Source organism: Macaca nemestrina, chromosome 3, assembly GCF_043159975.1.
Source record: "Macaca nemestrina isolate mMacNem1 chromosome 3, mMacNem.hap1, whole genome shotgun sequence".
Lineage (NCBI taxonomy): Eukaryota > Metazoa > Chordata > Mammalia > Primates > Cercopithecidae > Macaca > Macaca nemestrina.
The window spans coordinates 2,038,319-2,059,791 of NC_092127.1; the positions used below are offsets into that span (position 1 = coordinate 2,038,319).

The following is a 21,473-nucleotide window of genomic DNA, read 5'->3' on the forward strand; positions in this document are numbered from 1 at the left end:
GAAAGTATTTGCAACGCATATAATCTACAGGAACTTGGATCTATAACTATCTCTTAAAATTGATCCCTCCCCCAAAAAAGGCCAAACCTGATGGAATAAACTGAGAAATAGGCTTGAACGTAAGAGTTGGCAGCAAAAGAAATGAAGATGATTTTTTAGCATAAGAAAATAAAAGGCTTAGACATATTAATAATAGAACGGATGGAAATTGAAAATATATGAATATACTATTTCTCACCCAGCCAGTGGGCAGTGATCCAAAAGTTTAACATCTTTTTAATTTGTTGCTTGGAGTGCAAAATTGTACAACTTTTGTGCTTGGGAAACTGACAAAACATGTCAAAATTATGGATGCATTCATTCACAGTCCCATTTGCGGGGAATATGCCTTTTCAGGCCAAGATTCTCAACTTTTTGGAATCAGTACTCCTTTGCACTCATTATTGATGAAGGTCCTAATAAGCTTTTGTTTATGATTGTCAGTATCTATGTTTACTGTATTAGAAATTTAAAACTGCATTTTATAATTATTCATTTAAAATAATATAAAACAAGCCAACCACGGTGGCTCACGCTTGTAATTCCAGCATTTTGGGAGGCCGAGGCGGGTCGATCACCTGAGGTCGGGAGTTCGAGACCAGTGTGGCTAACACAGTGAAACCCCGTCTCTTACTAAAAATACAAAAAATCAGCCGGGTGTGGTGGCCGCGCCTGTAGTCCCAGCTACTCGGGAGGCTGAGGCAGGTGAATCGCTTGAACCCGGGAGACGGAGGTTGCAGTGAGCTGAGATCCCACCACCGCACTCCAGCCTGGGTGAGAGTGAGATTCTGTCTCATAAATAAATAAATAATAAAAACAAAAACCTTTTTCTGAAAGAAAATTTCGAGCTAAGTGGCTTTTTTATTAATAGAGAAAGTCAGAATTACAAAGGACTTAGGAAGAAGGGCATTGGGGGCCTTCTTCTTGCCAAAGACGGGCACAACGTTGACAAACGCCGCTTGTACCGCATCCGCGGCTCAGCCCGGCCTGTCTTCTTCCCGTGCGGCCACCTGAGTGAGAGTCTGACCTGTCGCTTTCCCAGCGCGGCCCGGGAACCACGGACGTGGCCTCCCGGCATGGGGCCTGCGGCTTCCCGGGCAGTCGGGGCCTCCACCCGGCCCTGGTCCAGGGGCGCGCCTGCCAGGAGCACGATCGATCTTCCGGGGCGAGGCCCCCCAGTGGCGCAGCCGCCGCCACCCGGAGACCGTCTCCGGGCCGGTCCGCTGCAGGGCAGGAAGCTCCGGGGCGCGGACCCAGAACTGCAGGTTGGCAACTGAACCGCGCTTCCGGCTGCCGCCACCGCCAAGATGGAGTCGAAGAGGAAGGAGCCGGGGCGCTCGCGTCCGGACCGCGGGCTGCGCCTCACGTCACTCCTAAAGTTTTATTTCGGAAACAAAATTATTGAGAAGGAGCCAGGGCGCTCCTGTCCGGACCGCGGGCTGCGCCTCACGTCACTCCTAAAGTTTTATTTCGGAAACAAAATTACTGAGAAGGAGCCAGGGCACTCCTGTCCGGACCGCGGGCTGCGCCTCACGTCACTCCTGAGATTTTATTTCGGAAACAAAATTTTTGAGAAGAGTGGCTTGGTTTCACTGTTTTGCAAATCTGTTTAATGGATGGCTTCTTAGAAGAGCTGTTTTTGGCCCGGCGCGGTGGCTCACGCCTGGAATCCCAACACTTTGGGAGGCCGAGGCGGGCGGATCATGAGGTCAGGAGGTCGAGACCATCCTGGCTAACAGGGGTGAAACCCTGTCTCTACTGAAAATACAAAAATATTAGCCGGGCGTGGCTGCGGGCGCCCGTAGTCCCAGCTACTCCACTCGGGAGACTGAGGCAGGAGAACGGCGGGAACCCGGGAGGCGGAGCTTGCAGTGAGCTGAGATCACGCCACTGCCCTCCAGCCTGGGGGACAGAGCGAGACTCGGTCTCAAAAAAAAAGAGGAGCTGTTTTCACTTCTTCGCTTCCCCATTCCTTCTGTTGCAGTGTGTTTTGAGCCGCCTTGTAGTCCCAGCTACTCCAGAAGCTGAGGCGGGAGGATCGCCGGAGCCCAGGAGTTCACCAGAGGCTGCAGTGAGCTGTGGTCACCCCACTGTACTCCAGACTGGGCGACAGAGCAAGACCCTGTCTCTCAAAGGGAAAGTATTTTAATAACTTTTTCAACTAGTTGTGGGTATTTTCTGTAATTCTATCAATGAACTTCTTTCGTACGATGCCTTTTGAGCACTGTTTTCCCCCAGATGACTCATAGGTGCGTGCTGTTCTTTGTAATTAATTTTCAGCCTATTGCTCAAGATCGTCAGAAGACCTGAGGGAGCCCCGCTGATCTTAGAACACTGGCCTAACTCTGTCTTTTCCCCAAGCAGGCAGCCGCCAGAAGTTTGTTGGATTTGAGGAGTCCAGAGCGCCGACCCGCTCTGCCTGTGTGGACTATTTCCTTGGATCTTTGTGGACCCTGAAGTTGCCAAGTGTGTGTGCCTGCTCCAGAAAACAAAGGAAGCCACCATTGTTTCTCATTCCGAGTGCAGGGAAATATCTCAGCAGAAGCAAACAGTCCAGTCTTCAACACCTACCAGGATGTCCAAAAGGCTCAGCCCTCAGTTACAGCACATCACGGAAGATGCCTGTTGTGAAACACACCTGGAACCGATACAGCTGTTCTGTGATGTTGACCAAATCACACTCTGCAGCAAATGCTTCCAGTCCCAGGAGCACAAACATCACGCGGTGTGTGGGATACAAGAGGCTGCTGAGAATTACAGGGTAAGAGTCTCGCAAATCCCAAAACCCTCTGGCCAACTCCTATACGGATGAAATGGACAGATATTCCAGTCCTCCAAAACCATGATCTTAGTCGATGTTTATTAAAGAATATTAGATAAGTTCATTGAACCTTCAACCTAAAGGCTAAGAAAATATATACTCAGAGTTGTTGGCTGTTGAACTCTAAGGTTAGGAATCCAACTGTTGTAAATCAATGATCTCACCTGGAATTCTGTGCTTTCTCTCTAGAAGTTATTCCAGGAAATATTGAATACATCGAGGGAGAAACTTGAAGCAGCTAAAAGCATATTGACTGATGAGCAAGAAAGAATGGCGATGATTCAGGTCAGTGCTTATCGTGATTCTTGGGGGAAAATTACCAGTAATGTTGTCAGAAAATAGTGTATCATAAACAAAGTCAAAAGACAAATCACAAAGCAGGAAAAACATGTGAAATCTATAGGAAGGAAAAGTGCTAATATCTTAATGTATAAAAAGCTTTTTAAAGTCAGTAAGAGGCTAGGCGCGGTGGCTCACGCCTGTAATCCCAGCACTTTGGGAAGCTGAGGAGGGCGAATCACTTGAGGTCAGGAGTTTGAGACCAGCCTGGCCAACATGGTGGAACTCCGTCTCTATTAAAAATACAAAAAGTAGCTGGGCGTGGTTCCACGAGCCTGTAACCCCAGCTACTCGGGAGGCTGAGGCAGGAGAATCGCTTGAACCAGGAGAGGAGGCAGAGACTGCAGTGAGCTGAGATCACACTACTGGACTCCAGCCTGGGCCCCAGAGCAAGAATCCGTCTCAAAAAAAAAAATAATAAATAAAAATAAATCAGTAAGAAAAAGACTAGAAACTTAATTTTAAATAATGATCAAATAAGAGTTTGCAGAAAAGAAAGTGTAAATATATTTTAAATACATTGAAAGAATCTGAACTTTTGTTCATGGTAAGAGAAATACAAATTATATTGTGAGTAAAATGGCATTTGCAATGCTATTTGCAGTGATCAAAAAGATTAGTGACACCATTCGGAACAATGGCATAGGAGAAGGAGCATCTCTTGTACTTCTGGTTGCCACATAAATTCTGAAACCCTTTAAAGAGCGATTTGAGAATTGCTATCCAGATTTGAGGGTTCACCACCTGTTAGGCACATTTCACTTCTAATTTCAGACCGTGTCTTCATACTTAATCTTATTCTGTGCAAGGTATCCCCGATTCTGGGTCTTTTCTTTCCCTCAGTTTTTAAAGGAAGTAAATGCCTAGTTGGGGAAGATAGTGGAGGAGAATTGCCTGGCTAAGCAAGAATTTTTCAGCTAATCCCCCCTTTTTTTTAAGTTTCAAGCACCACATGTTCAGCAAATACTGAGATCTCACTGTTTGCCAGGAACTATGCAAGCTGCTAGGGGCGCGTCAATGGAAAACAAAAAAAAAACCAGTTCTGATTTTGTGGAACTTAAATTCTAGTGGAAGTAAACAAAATAAGTTTAATGTGTAGCGTTTTTTGTTTTTTTTTTTTTTGAGACGGAGTCTCGCTGTGTCGCCCAGGCTAGAGTGCAGTGGCGCGATCTCAGCTCACTGCAAGCTCCACCTCCCGGGTTCAAGCAATTCTCCTGCCTTAGCCTCCCAAGTAGCTGGGACTACAGGCGCCCGCCACCTCGCCCGGCTAGTTTTTTGTATTTTTTAGTAGAGACGGAGTTTCACCGAGTTACCCAGGATGGTCTTGATCTCCTGACCTCGTGATCCGCCCGCCTCGGCCTCCCAAAGTGCTGGGATTACAGGCTTGAGCCACCGTGCGCGGCCTAATGTATAGTATGTTACATGGGAAATGTTTAAAAAAATTTTTTTAAGTGAGAAAGAAAGCAATGGAGTGAGCTTTTAAATAAAGTGATCAGAACCTTGTTATTCAGAAGGTGGCACCGAAGGAGGTGAGGGATTGAGCCATGCGGTTATCTTGGGGAGGAATATTCTAGGCAGAGGGAAGGCCTGGAGGCTGCCATGTATCTGGCTAGAGCTGTGTAAGGAAATGGGAGCTGTAGGTGATGAGATCAGAAGATGGTCAGTCATTCAGGGTGGCTAGCCTTCAATGAAATACAAGGTTCAAAACCACTGGAAGGTTTTGCACAGAAGACTGACATGGCTTAACTTCCATTTCATAGAAACATGCTAGCTGCCAAATGAAAATAGACATTAAGATAGTAAAAGCAGAGGTGGAGAGACGTGTAAAGGGACTTGCAATAATTAGGGAGAGATGATGGTGAGCTGGGGGACAGGTAAAGAGGTGGTGAGAAGTGGTCAGGTTCTTGATAAATCTTGATTTCATTGAATCTTTTTTTTTTTTTTTTTTTTTTGAGACGGAGTTTCGCTCTTGTTGCCTAGGCTAAAGAGCAGTGGCTCGATCTCGGCTCACTGCAACCTCCGCCTCCCGGGTTCAAGCGATTCTCCTGCCTTAGTCTCCCAAGTAGCTGACATTACAGGTGCCCATCATCATGCCCGGCTAATTTTTGTATTTTTAGTAGACAAGGGTTTCACCATATTGGTCAGGCTGGTCTCGAACTGCTGACTCATGATCCATCTGCCTCAGCCTCCCAAAGTGCTGGAATTACAGATGTGAGCCACAGCGCCCGGACGATTTCATTGAATCTTAAATAGCTTAATAGAGATGTTACTTAAGCATCTCTAAGATGACTACTCCCAAATATATATCCCTAGCCCAGACTTCCAAAAGGTAGTAGACTTCACGTCCAGTTTCCTACTTACTATCTTTACTTGGATGTCTAATTGACTAACCAAATTCATCACATCCCTAACTAACCAAATTCATCACATCCCTAACTAATGCGCACGCCTCACTTCTGGAATCCAGCCCTGCCATAGATTCTCTCTATATATTTTGATAATTCCATTCTTCCAGTTGCTTAGCCTGAAATTTTTGGTGTCTTTCGTCCATGACTTCTTTTTTTCCCCACACCTCTTACCCAAGCATCAGCAAATCCCATTGGCCCTTTTCCAATGTCCTGGTCTCCTCCTCTGTGTTGACAGAGGCTGTAGCTTCCTTAGTTTTTCCTTATTGATGAACATTTCTTCGTCTGCATTTTATGTTGTAAAATTGTGTTGATGTCTTGGCTGATGTTGACTCAAATTCCATTTGTCCTTTGGGTTTATTGCTTCTGTACTTTATATTTCCTTGTCTTTTTTTTTTTTTGAGACGGAGTCTAGCTCTGTTGCCAGGCTGGAGTGCAGTGGTGTGAACTCGGCTTACTGCAACCTCCGCCTCCCAGGTTCAACCGATTCTCCTGCCTCAGCCTCCCAAGTAGCTGGGATTACAGGCATGTGCCACCATGCCTAGCTAATTTTTGTATTTTTAGTAGAGACTGGTTTTCACCACGTTGGCCAGGATGGTCTCGATCTCCTGACCTTGTGATCTGCCCACCTTGGCCTCCCAAAATGCTGGGATTACAGGCGTGAGCCACCGCGCCCGGCCTTCCTTGTCTTTATATTGGGGTTAGAGATGGAAAGAACACATTGTGGTCAATGTAAGAGAGATATATATATATATATATAACTATTATAATGTGTGTGTGTGGTGTTAATCTATCATGTTTAACCTGAAGTCTATCATGTCTATATGAGGAAGGAAGAGGAACAAAATTTTAAAAAGATGATTGAGTCTGAGTATAGTATGAGACTCCGGTTGTTGGATGAAGAGTGTGAGCTGAATCTCCAGAGACAGCAAGAATGCACGTCTGACTTGAACTTGAGAGAAGGCCTTCTGAATCAAGTGATCCAACTTGCCACAGAGCTAGAGGAGATGTTCCAGGAAATGCTGCAGGTGAGATGTTGAAAACAACATCCTCTTAATATTTGAAAAATGAGAAAAAGAAGAGCTGAACATTATGTCAATTCCGGAATAACATATCCAGTGACAACCACACATGTATTAAATGAATTATATACCTACCTGGCAACTCTATTTCTATGAATTTATCTTCACATGCATATAAAAAGACATAAATAAAGCACAATATACCTATAAATATATTTGTACACATATTACTCTATTATACTTCAAATATACTTACACACATAGAAAAAGATACCTGGATAAGGCAACACTGAAACTGAGTTTCAGTTTAGAGCCATGGTTTAGAATTCTCCTTTGAAGCCAGATGAATGGAGTTCCTATCTGAGTCAGCTGTTTACTGGCTCCTGGGTGGCCTACGACCTGCTGCTTAACCTTTGACTTGGTTCCTTTAGCTGTAAACTGCACATAACAATGGCCCCTAATTTATAAAATTATTGTGAGATTTGAGTGAGGTAATCTGCTAGGCTTATTAAACAGTGTCTTGCTTCATGTTAAGCAGTTGATGAGTAGGAAATACTACAATTATAACATTTATTCATAGCAAGAGGTTAGAAACACCCTGTATTTATCAATAGAAGACTCACAAAATGTGGTCTGCACATACATGGAAGAATACTCTTCAGCATGTTACGATGGTGTCACGGCTCTGTGTATATGAATAAGGAATGTTCTCCAAGAAAAAAGTAAGTTGTCGGATTAGTAATCAAATATAATAAACTATCACTTATGTTTATGTTCTTTCCCCCTAAATAACATACTCACGTTGCTTATGTGACTACCTATGTAAAGTATACTTGGAAGGATAAAAAGAAAACCAATATCAGTACATAATTATGTATTTCTTATTAGTTAATCTATATAACTTAATTTTAATTGATTTCAAGTTAATGAAAAAATAGGGAACCTTCTGAGCAGCCACAGAAAAAACATGAAATGTTTTAGGTACATGTTAATTTGAGTAAGGGCTGCATGTACCCACATCTGTGTCAGCTTAAACATACATAATGGGGTCAAAGAATCCACTGTCTCTTGAGAGGAATCCTGCTTCAACAATATCATGGTCTTGCCTAATTATGTCTATTCCTGGGGTAGCAGGCAGAAAAGCAGGTTTGTTTGGTTTGGTTTGGTTTTTTTTTTTTTTTTTCTTTGAGACAGAGTCTTGCTCTGTTGCTCAGGCTGGAGTGCAGTGGCACGATCTTGGCTCACTGCAACCTCTGCCTCCCGGGTTCAAGCAATTCTCCTGCTTCAGCCTCCTGAGTAGTTGGGATTATAGGCGCCCGCCACCACCCCTGGCTGATTTTTGTACTTTTAGTGGAGACCAAGTTTCACCATGTTGGCCAGGCTGGTCTCGAACACCTGACCTCATGATCTGCTGGCCTTGGCCACCCAAAGTGCTGGGATTACAGGCGTGAGCCACCGTGCCCAGCCAAAAAGCAGGTTTTTAAAGACATGGTTGAATGAATCAATAGGAGAAGTTACCGAACTCTTGTTCCTGAACTTGAGGTTGTTAAATAGTAACAAAGAGATGCTTCTGCAGAGACTGAGCCATGTGGGGAGAGAGAACATGAAGAAACTGAAGGAGAGTGAAGCCAGGGTTTCTGAACAGATCTGCAGCCTCCAAAAACTCACCACGGAGCTTGAGAAGAAGTGTGGGGAAGACGCCTTAGCATTGCTCAAGGTAAGATGCTGGGGAAAAGAAAATAAAATTCATTCCAGTATTTGAGAAATGAGAAGTGGACAGTACTCATTAGGGGTTGCCGCCAGAACACAATATCCAATGATCTTCAACTACAAAAGAAGACTGCACGACTATTTTTTAGCTGCCAAAAGCATTAGGAATGGTCGTAGCTTTGTGGGATAGTGTGGAGCTGCTTATGAGATTAATTCTCACCTTAAAGCAGTAAGTTCGGATTGAGATGTGACAGTGTGGTTAATTGATTAGTCAAATTATGATACATCCATACAATGAAATATTCTGTAATCATAAAGAATAAAACAGCTCTATAGGCACTACAAGAGTATCTTCAAGCACTCAAGTGAAAAAGAAAGATGCAGATTGCTTTTCATTTGATCTTTCGATAAGAAGTATATATACACACATATACATGTGTGCCTGCTAACAGTCACAGACTTTCTGGCAAAAATAAATAAATATATAGTCATCTGCGATGATCTTGAAACAAGGGTGAGATTATCTGCTATGGTCTGAATGTTTGTGTCCCTCCAAAATATTTATGTTGACATCCTCTTCCCCAAGGCGATCGTATTGGGAGGTGGGGCCTTTGGGTAGTGAGTGGGTCCTGGGGGCAGAGCCCCTGTGAGTAGGATTAGGGCCCTTATAAAAGAGGCGGAGGAAGACCTTGCGCCTTCGGCTTGTGAGGCTGGAGATGGAGGCTACCTAGGAGGGCTGGAGCCCTCAGCGGACACGGAATCTGCCGGTGCCTTGATCTGGAGATTCCCGGCCTCCAGAACCACGAGAAATGAATTTCTGTTGTGAAGAAGCTACTCAGTCTGTGGTAAGTATTTGCATATTTTGAATTTTGTACAGTAACATACGTTTCCTTTTCAAAAAGTGGGTTATCTTTTTTTTTTAGATGGAGTCTCACTCTATTGCCCAGGCTGGAGTGCAGTGGAGTGATCTTGGCTCACTGCAATCTCTGCCTCCTGGGTTCAAGCGATTCTCCTGCCGCAGCCTCCCGAGTGGTTGGGATTACAGGCGCCCACCACCACACCCGGCTAATTTTTGTATTTTTAGTAGAGATGGAGTTTCACCATTCTGGTCAGGCTTGTCTCAAACTCCTGACTTCAGGTGATCCACCCGCCTGGGCCTCCCAAAGTGCTGGGATTACAGGCATGAGCCACTGCGCCCGGCCTTACTGTCTTTTTAAGACTGTCCATATCCCTCTGCTAGGCTTATAATTGCAAGTGAATGCGCTCATCTGGAAAGCGTCTGCAGGTAAATCCTTAGGAAGCAGCTCAGTTCTTGATCATGCAGGCAGGTGTGGCTCTGCCTGCCTCCCACTGCCCTCCCAGCCTGCTCAACTCTGGCCACCCCCTGCATGGAAAGCAGATAGATGCTCGTGTTCTGAAGACTGAGAAATGGTGGCTCTGAATAAGATTGCTGGGGTGAAGGATAGAAAACATTTTCCTTGGGGATACAACAACATGATTTCATGCATTTTTCTGACTTTTTCTGTTTCCATGTTAGAATTTGTTCATCTGATAACTAGCATTATGAGGCTGAAGACATGACATGGAAATTGAGTTTATTGTAGAGGATATTTTCCTGGGCACAGATTGCAAAAGACGGCTCAAAAACCCAGTAGTAACCCGGTCTCTTTTCTTTCCCTTAGAATGCAAAATACTCTTTAGAAAGGTGAGTTTTCATTTTGGATACAATTGGGTCAGAACCAGAGTCCAATAAGATGTTGATTGGGATAAGGAGAGTGCATTTGCTGGCAGGAGGTAATGGGATCCATCTACTAGACCAAGGGGTCTGTGGTCTGTGCGGATGACTGAGGCTGTCCTTTCCCTTCAGGAGCAAGTCACTGCTGCTTGAGCGTCTAGAGCCTGCTCATATCATAGACTTGAGTTTATGCCACATAAGAGGATTCAGCAGCATGTTCAGAGTACTCCAGAGTAAGTTGACACGTGTGACGCTCACACGGCTCTGTTCTGTATCTGAGAATCAGGTCACCTTCCTGCCATAAATGGAAACAAATTCCAGTAGTTTAAAAATTTTAGGCCAGCATAGGGGGTCACTCCTGTAATCCCAGTACTTTGGGAGGCCAAGGCGGGCAGTTTGCTTGAGGCCAGGAGTTTGAGACCAGCCTAACCAACATGGTGAAGTCCCATCTCTACAAAAAACACGAAAATTAGCCAGTTGTGGTGGTGCACGCCTGCATTTCCAGCTCCGTGAGTGGCTGAGGCAGGAGAATTGCTTGAACCCGGGAGGCGGAGGTTGCAGTGAGCTGAGATCACACCACTGCACTCCAGCCTGGGCAACAGAACGAGACTCTATCTTAAATAAATAAATAAAAATTTTAGGAGACTGGAGAGCTGAATATGTTATACATATTAGATAACGATCAAGAAAATAACTGTATGATCTTATATGAAAGCTTTTCCCATGCAAATTCTTTTTTATTTATTTATTTTTTTGGACACGGAGTTTCACTTTGCCCAGGCTAGAGTGCGGTGGTACGATCTTGGCTCACTGTAACCACCCCTTCCTGGGTTCAAGTGATTCTCCTGCCTTGGCCTCCCGAGTAGCTGGAATTACAGGCATGCACTACCACACCCGGCTAATTTTTTGTATTTATAGTAGAGATGAGATTTTACCATGCTGGTCAGGCTGGTCTCGAACTCCTGATCTCAGGTGGTCTTCGTGCCTTGGGCTCCCAAAGTGCTGGGATTACAGGCATGAGCCACCATGCCTGGCTGCAGATTCTTTACCAGTTTCCCAGCCATGAAACATGATTGCAGGCAGATTCCACTGCTTAAAAATGTAAACTTCTAGGGGGAGAAATTCAGCATGTATAACAAAGGGTTTGTATCTCCTGTCCTTATAGCTTTACCTTTTCCAGAGCGTCCTATTGATGGAATCCTACAGTGTGTGGCCTTTCGAGGCTGACAGCATACTGCAGTTGAGATACAGAATGTCCAGACTGCTTCATGTATCAGTAGTTTGCTCCTTTTTATTGTTGATAATATCCCGTTGTAGAAATATACTATAATTTATTTATCTTTTGCAATTCTATGGACATGGGTTGTTTCCAGCTCTGTGCTGTAAATATTAGCATGCAGGTTTTTCTGTGGGCATAGCTTCACAGTTCTTGATTGACTATCTAAGGGTGAGATTGTCAAACTTGTTTTCCAAACTACCTGTGCCATTTTGCCCTCCCACCAATAATGTGCAAGATTCAGTTACTCTATATTCTCACCAGCATTTGGTATTGTCAGTTTGTTTTACTACATCCAACCCAATAGATGTGTAGTGGTATCTCATTTTAATTTGCATTTCCAGAATGACTAATGATGTTGAGCATATTTTCATGTGTTTATTTTCCCTCTATCTCTACTTTGGTGAAATACATGTACAAACCCCTTTTTAAAATTGGGTTGTATGTTTCTTGAGTTTTATAATTTCTTTATATATTCTGTTTAGCAGTCATTTATCAGATATGTTTTGCAAATATTTCCTCCCAGTATGGTTTATATTCTCATTTTCCTAATACTGTCTTTTGAAGTGTAGAGGTTTTGCATTTTGATGAAGTTCAATTTATCAATGTTTTTCTTTTATGATTTGTGCTTTTTGTGTCTTATTTGAGAAATTTTGCCAAAGCCAACAAAGATTTCCTTCTAAAAGTTTTATGGCTTTAGGTTTTACGGTTTTATGTTTTACATTGTGGCCTATGAACCATTGAGAGTTAATATCTGTATACAGTTCACAGAATGGTGCAAACCCTCTCCTCCCCCTACCTTTTATTTTTATTTTTTGTCACATGTGTATCCATTTGTTCCAGTTTCATTTGTTAAAAACACTACCGTTGTCCATTCAATTTACTTGGCCCCTTTGTTGAAAATCAACTGGTATGTGTGACCAGATGTATTTGTGACTCTAAGAGGTCTATTGGTGGTTGACTCTATCCATGTGACCAGGTCTATTTGTGATTCTAAGAGGTCTGTTGGTGGTTGACTGTATCCATGTGACCCTGGTCTATTTGTGACTGTAAGAGGTCTATTGGTTTTGACTCTATCCATGTGACCAGGTCTATTTGTGACTGTAAGAGGTCTATTGGTGGTTGACTCTATCCATGTGATCAGGCCTATTTGTGACTCTAAGAGGTCTATTGATGGTTGACTCTATCCATGTGACCAGGTCTATTTGTGACTCGAAGAGATCTATTGATGGTTGACTGTATCCATGTGACCAGGTCTATTTGTGACTCTAAGAGGTCTATTGATGGTTGACTCCATCCATGTGACCAGGTCTATTTGTGACTCTAAGAGGTCTATTGATGGTTGACTCTATCCATATGACCAGGTCTATTTGTGACTCTAAGAGGTCTGTTGGTTTTGACTCTATCCATGTGACCAGGTCTATTTGTGACTCTAAGAGGTCTATTGGTGGTTGACTCTATCCATGTGACCCAGGTCTATTTGTGACTCTAAGAGGTCTATTGATGGTTGACTATTCCTTTGCCAATAGCACATTGGCTTGAATGATAACTCTGTAGGAAGTCTTGGAAGCAGGTACTGTGCATTCTCCAAATGTATTCTTTTTCGGAATAGTTTTGGCTACTGTAGGTTGTTTGCTTTTCCACATAAATTTTGAAATCAGCTTGTTGGCTTCTTCAGAATGGACCGCTGGGATTTTTATTGATATTACATTGAATCCGTAGATCAATTTGGGAAGAATTGACATCTTGACAATATTTAGTGCTTTCAGTCCAGGAATACAAAATATCTCCATTTATTTAGGTCTTAGATTTCTCTCATTAGTGTTTTGTCACTTTCAGCATACAAATGTTATATGTATTTGGAGATGTATCCCTAAGTATTTTATGTTTTTTAGTACCGCTGTAAACGGTATTTTAAAATACCAATTTCTAATGGACATTTCATTCATTTCTAGTTCATTACAAGTATATAGAAATGGAATTGTTTTATATATATTGACATTTGTACCCTATTACTATGCAAAACTCACTCATTAGACAGTGGATTTCTGTAAATAGATCCTTCGGGGTTTTCTACAAAGTCATGCAGTATATGAGTATAGGTAGCTTTATTTCTGCCTTTCCAGTCTGTAAGCCTTTTCTGTATTTTTCTTGCCGTATCATACTGGCTCAGACCTGCAGTGTGTTGAATAGAAGTGATGAGAGTGGGCACTTGCTTATTCTTGATCTTAGGAAGAAAGAAGACATTAAGTCTTTACTGTAAATTCTGATACAGCTATAGGACTTTTTGTTGTTTTGTATTTTGTTTTTTGTTTTTTTGTTTTTTGAGATGATGTCTGGCTCTGTCACCCAGGTTGGAGTGCAATGATGAAGTCTCGTTCACTGCAACCTCCTCCCAGATTCAAACGATTCTCCTGCCTCAGCCTCCCGAGTAGCTGGGACTACAGGCGCGTGCTACGACACTCAGCTAATTTTTGTATTTTTAGTAGAGACGGGGTTTCACTCCATTGGTCAGGCTGGTCTCAAACTCCCAACCTCGTGATCCGCCTGCCTCGGGCTCCCAAAGTACTGGGATTACAGGCATGAGCCACCGCGCCTGGCCCTAGCTATAGGATTTTTTTATGACTGCCTTTCATCAAATTGAGGATGTCCCCCTTTATTTCTGGTTTACTAAGAATTTTTATCATGAATCAATGTTGAATTTATCAAGTTCTTTTTCTCTTGAGATGTTCCTGGTTTTTCTTCTTCAACCTTTTCTTATTGTTGTTGTTTTTGAGATGAGTCTCGCTCTGTTGCCCAGGCTGGAGTGCAGTGGCACGATCTCGGCTCACTGCAACTTCTGCCTCCCAGATTCAAACGATGCTCCTGCCTCACCGTCCTGAGTAGCTGGGATTACAGGCACCTGCCACCAGGTCCGGCTAATTTTTGTAATTTTAATGGAGATGGGGTTTCACCAGACTGGTCTCGAAGTCCTGGCCTCAAGTGATCCGTCCGCCTCGGCCTCCTGAAGTGCTGGGATTACAAGCGTGAACCACTGTGCCCGGCCACAGCTGTGCATTTTTCCAAAGATAATTTGCATTTGTTTCTGCCAGTCTCCTGGAAATATTGAGAGTCTCAGACAATTTATTTAAAATTCAAGACATGTAGCTTTTGAGACCACCCTAATAATGTGAATTGGCCTTCAAATTCAGAGATTTAAGTTAATTAAATTTACTGCAGTCAAATACTAGAAATTAAGTTGGATTCCACATTATAGAAAGTAGGAAATAGGCCGGGCGTGGTGGCTCAAGCCTGTAATCCCAGCACTTTGGGAGGCCGAGACGGGTGAATCATGAGGTCAGGAGATCGAGACCATCCTGGCTAACCCGGTGAAACCCCGCCTCTACTAAAAAATACAAAAAACTAGCCGGGCGAGGTGGCGGCGCCTGTAGTCCCAGCTACTCGGGAGGCTGAGGCAGGAGAATGGCGGGAACCCGGGAGGCGGAGCTTGCAGTGAGCTGACATCCGGCCACTGCACTCCAGCCGGGGAGACAGAGTGAGACTCCGTCTCAAAAAAAAAAAAAAAGAAAGTAGGAAATAAAGGCTTTCCAGGTTTATGGCTTAGACAGCTGAAGCAGTAAGGGAGCTGTGAACTCCCTTAGTGGAGACTGCAGAGGGCTGGCCTTGAAGTTCCATTTTGGGTGTCTTATGTTTGAAATTCCCGTGTTTTTTCCAGCTGGTATTTGGCTGTTTATAGAGTGAGTCATAAACACAGGGAAGGTCTTTAAAACTGAAGCACAGTTACCTGGACGCGGCGAAGGAGAATATACTACTTGAAAGGGGTCCCAGGACCAAGCCCTGTGAAAGATCATGATAGTTAGAGGTTGGGCAGAAAGAGGTGAGAGGAACAGAGATAGGAAGAAGGTATATTTGTGCAGGTATGAGGAATTCATTGAGCCTGCTTGTTCTCAGCGTCAGTTGCTGGAGGGTCCTCACAGGTGTTCTGTCCTCCACTGGAGAATTCTCTGATGTACTTACTGCCTGATGTCCAGGGCCTGTTGTCCGCAGTTTCCAGGCCTCGATGTTACCCTGTGGAGATATTTAAGATGTGTAGAGTACATCATTGGGAGGGCCATGAATGAGTTGCTGCTAGCTTACTCCTCCGTCTGCTCCAGGCTTGGAGACCTGTAGAAGACCAGGGTTGGGTCCCAAGTGATATCTGGGTGGAACTTGGCACCAGGACAGTTTGACAGCCTCTGGGGTGAAGGTGTTTTTTGTTGTTTGTTTTGAGATGGTTTGTTTTGAGATGTTGTTTGTTTTGTTGTTTGTTTTGAGATGTTGTTTGTTTTGCTCTGTCGCCCAGGCTGGACTGCAGTGGCATGATCTCGGCTCACTGCAACCTCTGCTTCCCGGGTTCAAGCAATTTTCTACCTCAGCCTCCCGAGAAGCTGGGATTATAGGCGTCCGCCACCACACCTGGCTAATTTTTGTATTTTTTTAAATAGAGACGGGGTTTTACCGTCTTGGCCAGGCTGGTCTTGAACCCCTGACCTTGTAAGCCACCGTGCCTGGCCGGGTGAAGGTGTTTCTAAACCTTCCTTAGCCCATTCGTCTTTGTTTTATTCTTCCTGCTCAGGCAGACTGTGTCCCTTTCCATATCTTATGGACTTTTTCCTCCACGAGGTCCATATTGAAGTAAAGTTTAGAGGTTCCTTTTTCTGGACCCTCCCAAATTGCCTCTCCCGTGTCTGCACCTGGGGCTTGTGCCCACTCAGTGGGAAGCCCAGGTGTGTTAGAATCACGTCTCTGGCATTGGCATTGGTGAACTCCTATGTTAACGAGGGTTTTCTCTCCTGGCAGGACATTTAACGTTGGATCCTGAAACAGCTCATCCCTGCCTGGCCTTATCTGAGGACCTGAGAACTGTGAAATTGAGGCATGGGCAGCAGGATGGGGCTGGCGACCCAGGAAGATTGGACTTCAGTGCCATGGTGCTGGCTGCAGAGAGCTTCACCTCAGGGCGGCACTACTGGGAGGTGGACGTGGAAAAGGCAACCAGGTGGCAAGTGGGCATATTCCACGGCTCTGCAGACACGAAGGGCAGCACGGCCAGAGCTTCCGGAGAGAAGGTCTTGCTCACAGGGTCGGTGATGGGGACGGAGTGGACCCTCTGGGTCTTCCCCCCTCTGAAAAGGCTCTTCCTGAAAAAGAAGTTGGACACAGTTGGGGTTTTCCTTGACTACGAACACGGGCAGATATCATTCTACAATGTGACCGAGACGTCCCTCATTTACAGTTTCTCCCATTGCGCCTTCCAAGGAGCTCTCAGGCCTGTGTTTTCCCTCTGTATCCCAAACGGAGACACAAGTCCAGACTCCCTCACCATCTCCACGCAACACGGTCCTTCTTGTGATGCTGCTGTTAGCCCTTAATCTTCTGTGTGCAAACTCCAGCACCACAAGAGACCAGAAAGTTGGAGAACAGGACATTGAAATAATTTTTGTAAACTAACCCAATAAAAAGCATTCCGGGAGTCGGAGCCTGATTTAATATCCGGAGCCGTTGCATTTATGTAACTGTCAACACAAATGTATGTAGTGGAAGAGGTTGCACTTAACTTGAATCATGAATGATAATAACAGGGAAATCCTACACTAATGAGAACAAACGCATATGCATCATGGGGTTGGGGAATTAGAGAAGAAATATAGTCTGGGGTCGTTAGAACTAGGTTAGGAACTCGATCCATTTCTGAACACATTTGCAGAATCAGGTATAATCCGGAATGAAAGCAGGACTTCAGATGTAAGCACGCCACCATGAGGAGCAGAGACATCCCATTACTGACAGTGAGTATCGGGACCTCCCAAAATTTTTATTCCAAATAGAGATAATAATATATGTAGATATTTTATGTGGATAAGAAGGAGGAGTTGTGGAAAATGTGAATATTTTAAAATTTTATTTTTCTTTTTTTTTGAGACGGAATTTCGCTCTTGTCGCCCAGGCTGGAGTGCAGTGGCTTGATCTCAGCTCACCACAACCTCCCCGGGTTCAAGCAGTTCTCCTGCCTTAGCCTCCCAAGTAGCTGGGGTTACAGGTGCCCACCACCACGCCCAGCTAATTTTTGTATTTTTAGTAGAAGCGGGGATTCACCGTGTTGACCAAGATGGTCTCGAACTCCTGACCTCAAGTGATCCACCCGCCTCGGCCTCCCAAAGTGCTTGAATTACAGGTGTGAGCCACGGCGCCTGGCCTACCTCTTTCTGATAAGAACAATTTGATTTGGCCGGGCACGGTGGCTCAAGCCTGTAATCCCAGCACTTTGGGAGGCCGAGACGGGCGGATCACGAGGTCAGGAGATCGAGACCATCCTGGCTAACACGGTGAAACCCCGTCTCTACTAAAAAATACAAAAAACTAGCCGGGCGAGGTGGCGGACGCCTGTAGTCCCAGCTACTCGGGAGGCTGAGGCAGGAGAATGGCGTGAACCCGGGAGGCGGAGCTTGCAGTGAGCTGAGATCCGGCCACTGCATTCCAGTCTGGGCGACAGAGAGAGACTCCGTCTCCAAAAAAAAAAAAAAAAGAACAATTTGATTTATTAGAAGAAGCCCGATAGGTAATGCTGCTTTGAATCAGGTAAGTAATATCAATGATGCCTGGTGTTCACCCTGTTTCTCTATTTGGTGATCTACTGGCAAATGCTTTCCCTTACATCCTTGCTCAGGGATGGTTGTATAATGCTGAGAAAATAAGTATCTACACAGGGACTTTCATGTTTAAGTTTTATTATACTTTATCTCCTTTAATATTTTTAACAACCTATGAGTGTGCATTAATGTTACTATTCATATGTGGAAACTGATGCTCAGAGAGCTGATTTGTTTTTTCTAATGTTATTTAGCTGTTACGTATCTAGTAACAAGGAGAAGGAATTAAATCCAGACCGTCATCAGATCAAAAAGCAAGCTCTGCCTTGACTCCTCTCACACAGGGATCTGTTGTAATGAGCATGACCAGGTGGAACAGGGTCCGGTTTTACTCAGATGTTCTGAAAATGCAGGTCAGTTCCCACAGAAGATAGAAGCAGCCTATCAGTTACACTGCCCTCTGTAGGTGGGCTCTGGCTTGTGGAGGCCAAGTTCTTTCTTTAGGACCAGCAGAGGAGGAAGGAACGAAAGGCAAATGTCAGAAAATTGCCTCTGTTGACTCATGGAAGTCAAGGAAGATGTAGGATCTTACTTATCTGTCTTTTGGGGCAACATTTTTGACGATTTCGAATTCTCAAAATGTGCTTTTAAAAGATGTGAATAAGTATATTCTGGTAAAGGTACACCCTTGGAAAAGTCACAGTGTGTCTTTATGCTGAATCACAGGAAGAATTGGGGGAAGTGGCTCTGATTGGAAAAGTCAGGGTCAGGTTAGATAAGTGATCCAAAAGTGAGATAATTATTTGAAACATTGAGACGAAGAATTCAGAGCAGGCCAGGCACGGTGGCTCACACCTGTAATCCCAGCACTCCGGGAGGCTGAGGCAGGTGGATCACAAGGTCAGGAGATCGAGACCATCCCGGCCAACATAGTGAAACCCCATCTCTACTAAAATACAAAAAATTAGCCAGGCGTAGTGGTGTGCACCTGTAGTCCCAGCTACTCAGGAAGCTGAAGCAGGGGAATCACTTGAACCCGGGAGGTGGAGGTTGCAGTGAGCCGAGATTGCACCACTGCTCTGTACTCCAGCCTGGCAACAGAGCAAGACTCTGTCTCAAAAGAATTCAGAGCAACGGCTCTCAAACCCTTACGTAATTTTTAAAGAAAAGATAATGATGACTCATGAAGGAAAATGTGAGATGATTTAGCAATAAATGTATGATTAATGTTCAAAACCCAGTAATACACATCTCCATGTCTAGCTACTGCAAATTAAAAGCTGAAATAAATACTTTGGATCAAACATTGCTATACAACCCCCAACATAAAAATAAAATTGTTTATAATAAGCTAGAACATATGATAAGCCAAACTAGTGGTTCTCAAAATTGCCCCAACTCCAGAGGGAACATTTGACAATGTCTGCAGCAGTTTTTTAGTTGTCACCAGAAGATCAGTGCCACCGGAATCTAGTGAGTAGAGACCAGTGATGCTGCAGTGTATCCTACGGTGGACAGTGCACCCGATGCACAAAGATTTATTCGGCCCAAAACACAGTAGTGCTGAGGCTGAGGAACCGTGATCTAAACCAACAATAATAGTAAAAAACAAGAGTAGCAAACTTTGAAAACTCAAATCAGAATGTTGTTAAACCATTATCTGCATTCTTTCTCCAGAGTACAGGAATTCCTAATGTACCCATTTAGTGAGGGCTTTGCAAGTTATATTTATAACTTGGCACGATCTTGGCTCACTGCAAACTCCACCTCCCGGGTTCAAGGGATTCTCCTGCCTCAGCCTCCCCAGTAGCTGGGATTACAGGCGTGCACCACCACACCCAGCTAATTTTTGTATTTTTAGTAGAGACAGGATTTCACCATATTGGTCAGGCTGCAAATTATTTATTAACAGCTAATTATCTTAGAATATTGAATTTAAGAGAAAGAATAAATTAATATATTGACCTGACCTTGTGAATATCATAATTAATAAGTAGGTTATTAGTTAAATACTTTGGTCATAATTCTATACATTTTCATCCGTTTTGTTTGTTTGTTTGTTTTTGAGATTGACTCTCTGTTGCCCAGGCTGGAGTGCAGTGGCACGATCTCGGCTCACTGCAACCTCTGCCTCCTGGGTTCAAGCAGTTCTCTTGCCTCAGCCTCCCGAGTAGCTGGGATTACAGGCACGCCACCATGCCCAGCTAATTTTCTGTATTTTTAGTAGAGATGGGATTTCACCGGGTTAGCCAGGATGGTCTCGATCTCCTGACCTCATGATCCACCTGCCTCAGTCTCCCAAAGTGCTGGGATTACAGGCGTGAGCCACCACGCCTGGCCTTTCATTTATATTTTTAAAAATACATTCATAATGTCCAAAAACTCTAGTTCCAACTAGTTCCACCTCCTGCAAGACCCCCTTTGAACCTTCCAACCCAGACCCTATGTCTTCCCCCTGTTTCTCTGTTCTGACACACGGATAAGACTGTCGGAGTTGTGTTCTTATGACAGAGAGCCTGACTTAGAGCTTTGTTCGACCAACCGGGTTTTCGGATGATCTTCCAAGGAGTCCAGCAGTCAACATTTCTCATCTTTTGAGCAAGAAATAATTACAAATTCACCTTCACCTATTCTTTCTCCTTCTCTCTTGCAATCAACCAATTTTTTTCCTACCTCGTATTGCCTCCAAATTCCTGTGGGCTTTTAGGAAATCCTCACCCGGAGATCAGGGCTTGGCAAACTTTTTCTGTAAAACTAGGTAATTAATATCTTGGACTTTATTGGTCGTACTGTCCCTCTTGAAACTAACTCTGCTGCTGTAGTGCATATACAGCCAGGACAGTGCTTAAATAAATGCATGTGGCTCTACTCTTCCAATAAAACTTTATTTATAAAAACAGGGGCCACAGTTTGCCTGCCCCCGCTATAGATGATTCCTTTTCTCTTTTCAATATTGAAACTATTCCTCAGTCAGGACCTTCTAAAATTAACTTTTAAAAAGCTAACGTAGGCCGGATGTGGTGGTTCCTCCTGTAAGATGCGCACTTCAGGAGGCCCAGGCAGGATGATACCTTGAAGCCGGGACTTTGCGACCAGCCTGGGCAACACAGGGAGACCCTGTCTCTACAAAGGATAAATTAGCTGGGCATGGTGGCTTGCACCTGTGGTCCCAGCTACAGGGAAGAGTGAGGTGGGAGGAACACTTGAGCCCAGAGTTTGAGGCTACAGTGAGCTATGATTGCACCATTGCACTCCAGCTTGGACAACAGAGAGATGTCTCCAAAAAAACGTATGTGTGACTGTATCTCCTGGGTTTTTTTTTGTTTGTTTTGTTTTTTTGTTTTGAGACAGAGTCTCGCTCTGTCGCCCAGGCTGGAGTACAGTGGCGTGATCTCGGCTCACTGCAACCTCCTGGGTTCAAGCAATTCTCCTGCCTCGGCCTCCCGAGCAGTTGGGATTACAGCCATGTGCCACAAGGCCTGGCTAGTTTTTGTATT

General features: G+C 44.2%; 1 protein-coding gene and 1 long non-coding RNA gene across 3 annotated transcripts in view; both read left to right on the forward strand.

Annotated features, from left to right (window-relative positions):
- The first annotated feature begins 881 nt into the window (after window positions 1–881).
- LOC105466534 (tripartite motif family like 2) lies at window positions 882–16,876 on the forward strand. 2 transcript variants are annotated; one of them, XM_071092714.1, is made up of 9 exons: window positions 882–1,747; window positions 2,024–2,179; window positions 2,408–2,800; window positions 3,050–3,145; window positions 6,438–6,632; window positions 8,203–8,343; window positions 10,019–10,041; window positions 10,204–10,304; window positions 16,187–16,876. In XM_071092714.1, exons 3-9 carry the CDS (start codon window positions 2,615–2,617, stop codon window positions 16,756–16,758), a joined length of 1,314 nt encoding a protein of 437 aa, XP_070948815.1. In that variant the 5' UTR covers window positions 882–1,747; window positions 2,024–2,179; window positions 2,408–2,614; the 3' UTR covers window positions 16,759–16,876. The 2 variants fall into 2 exon arrangements, with proteins under 2 accessions (XP_070948815.1, XP_070948816.1); XM_071092715.1 differs by having other exon boundaries at window positions 882–1,304.
- A 1,360-nt stretch (window positions 16,877–18,236) lies between these two features.
- The window catches only part of LOC139362137 (uncharacterized), a 31,900-nt gene continuing 28,663 nt past the window's right edge, over window positions 18,237–21,473 (forward strand). The window contains exon 1 of the long non-coding RNA XR_011620464.1: window positions 18,237–18,389. This is a non-coding gene — a long non-coding RNA (uncharacterized lncRNA). The remainder of the gene's footprint in view (window positions 18,390–21,473) is intronic.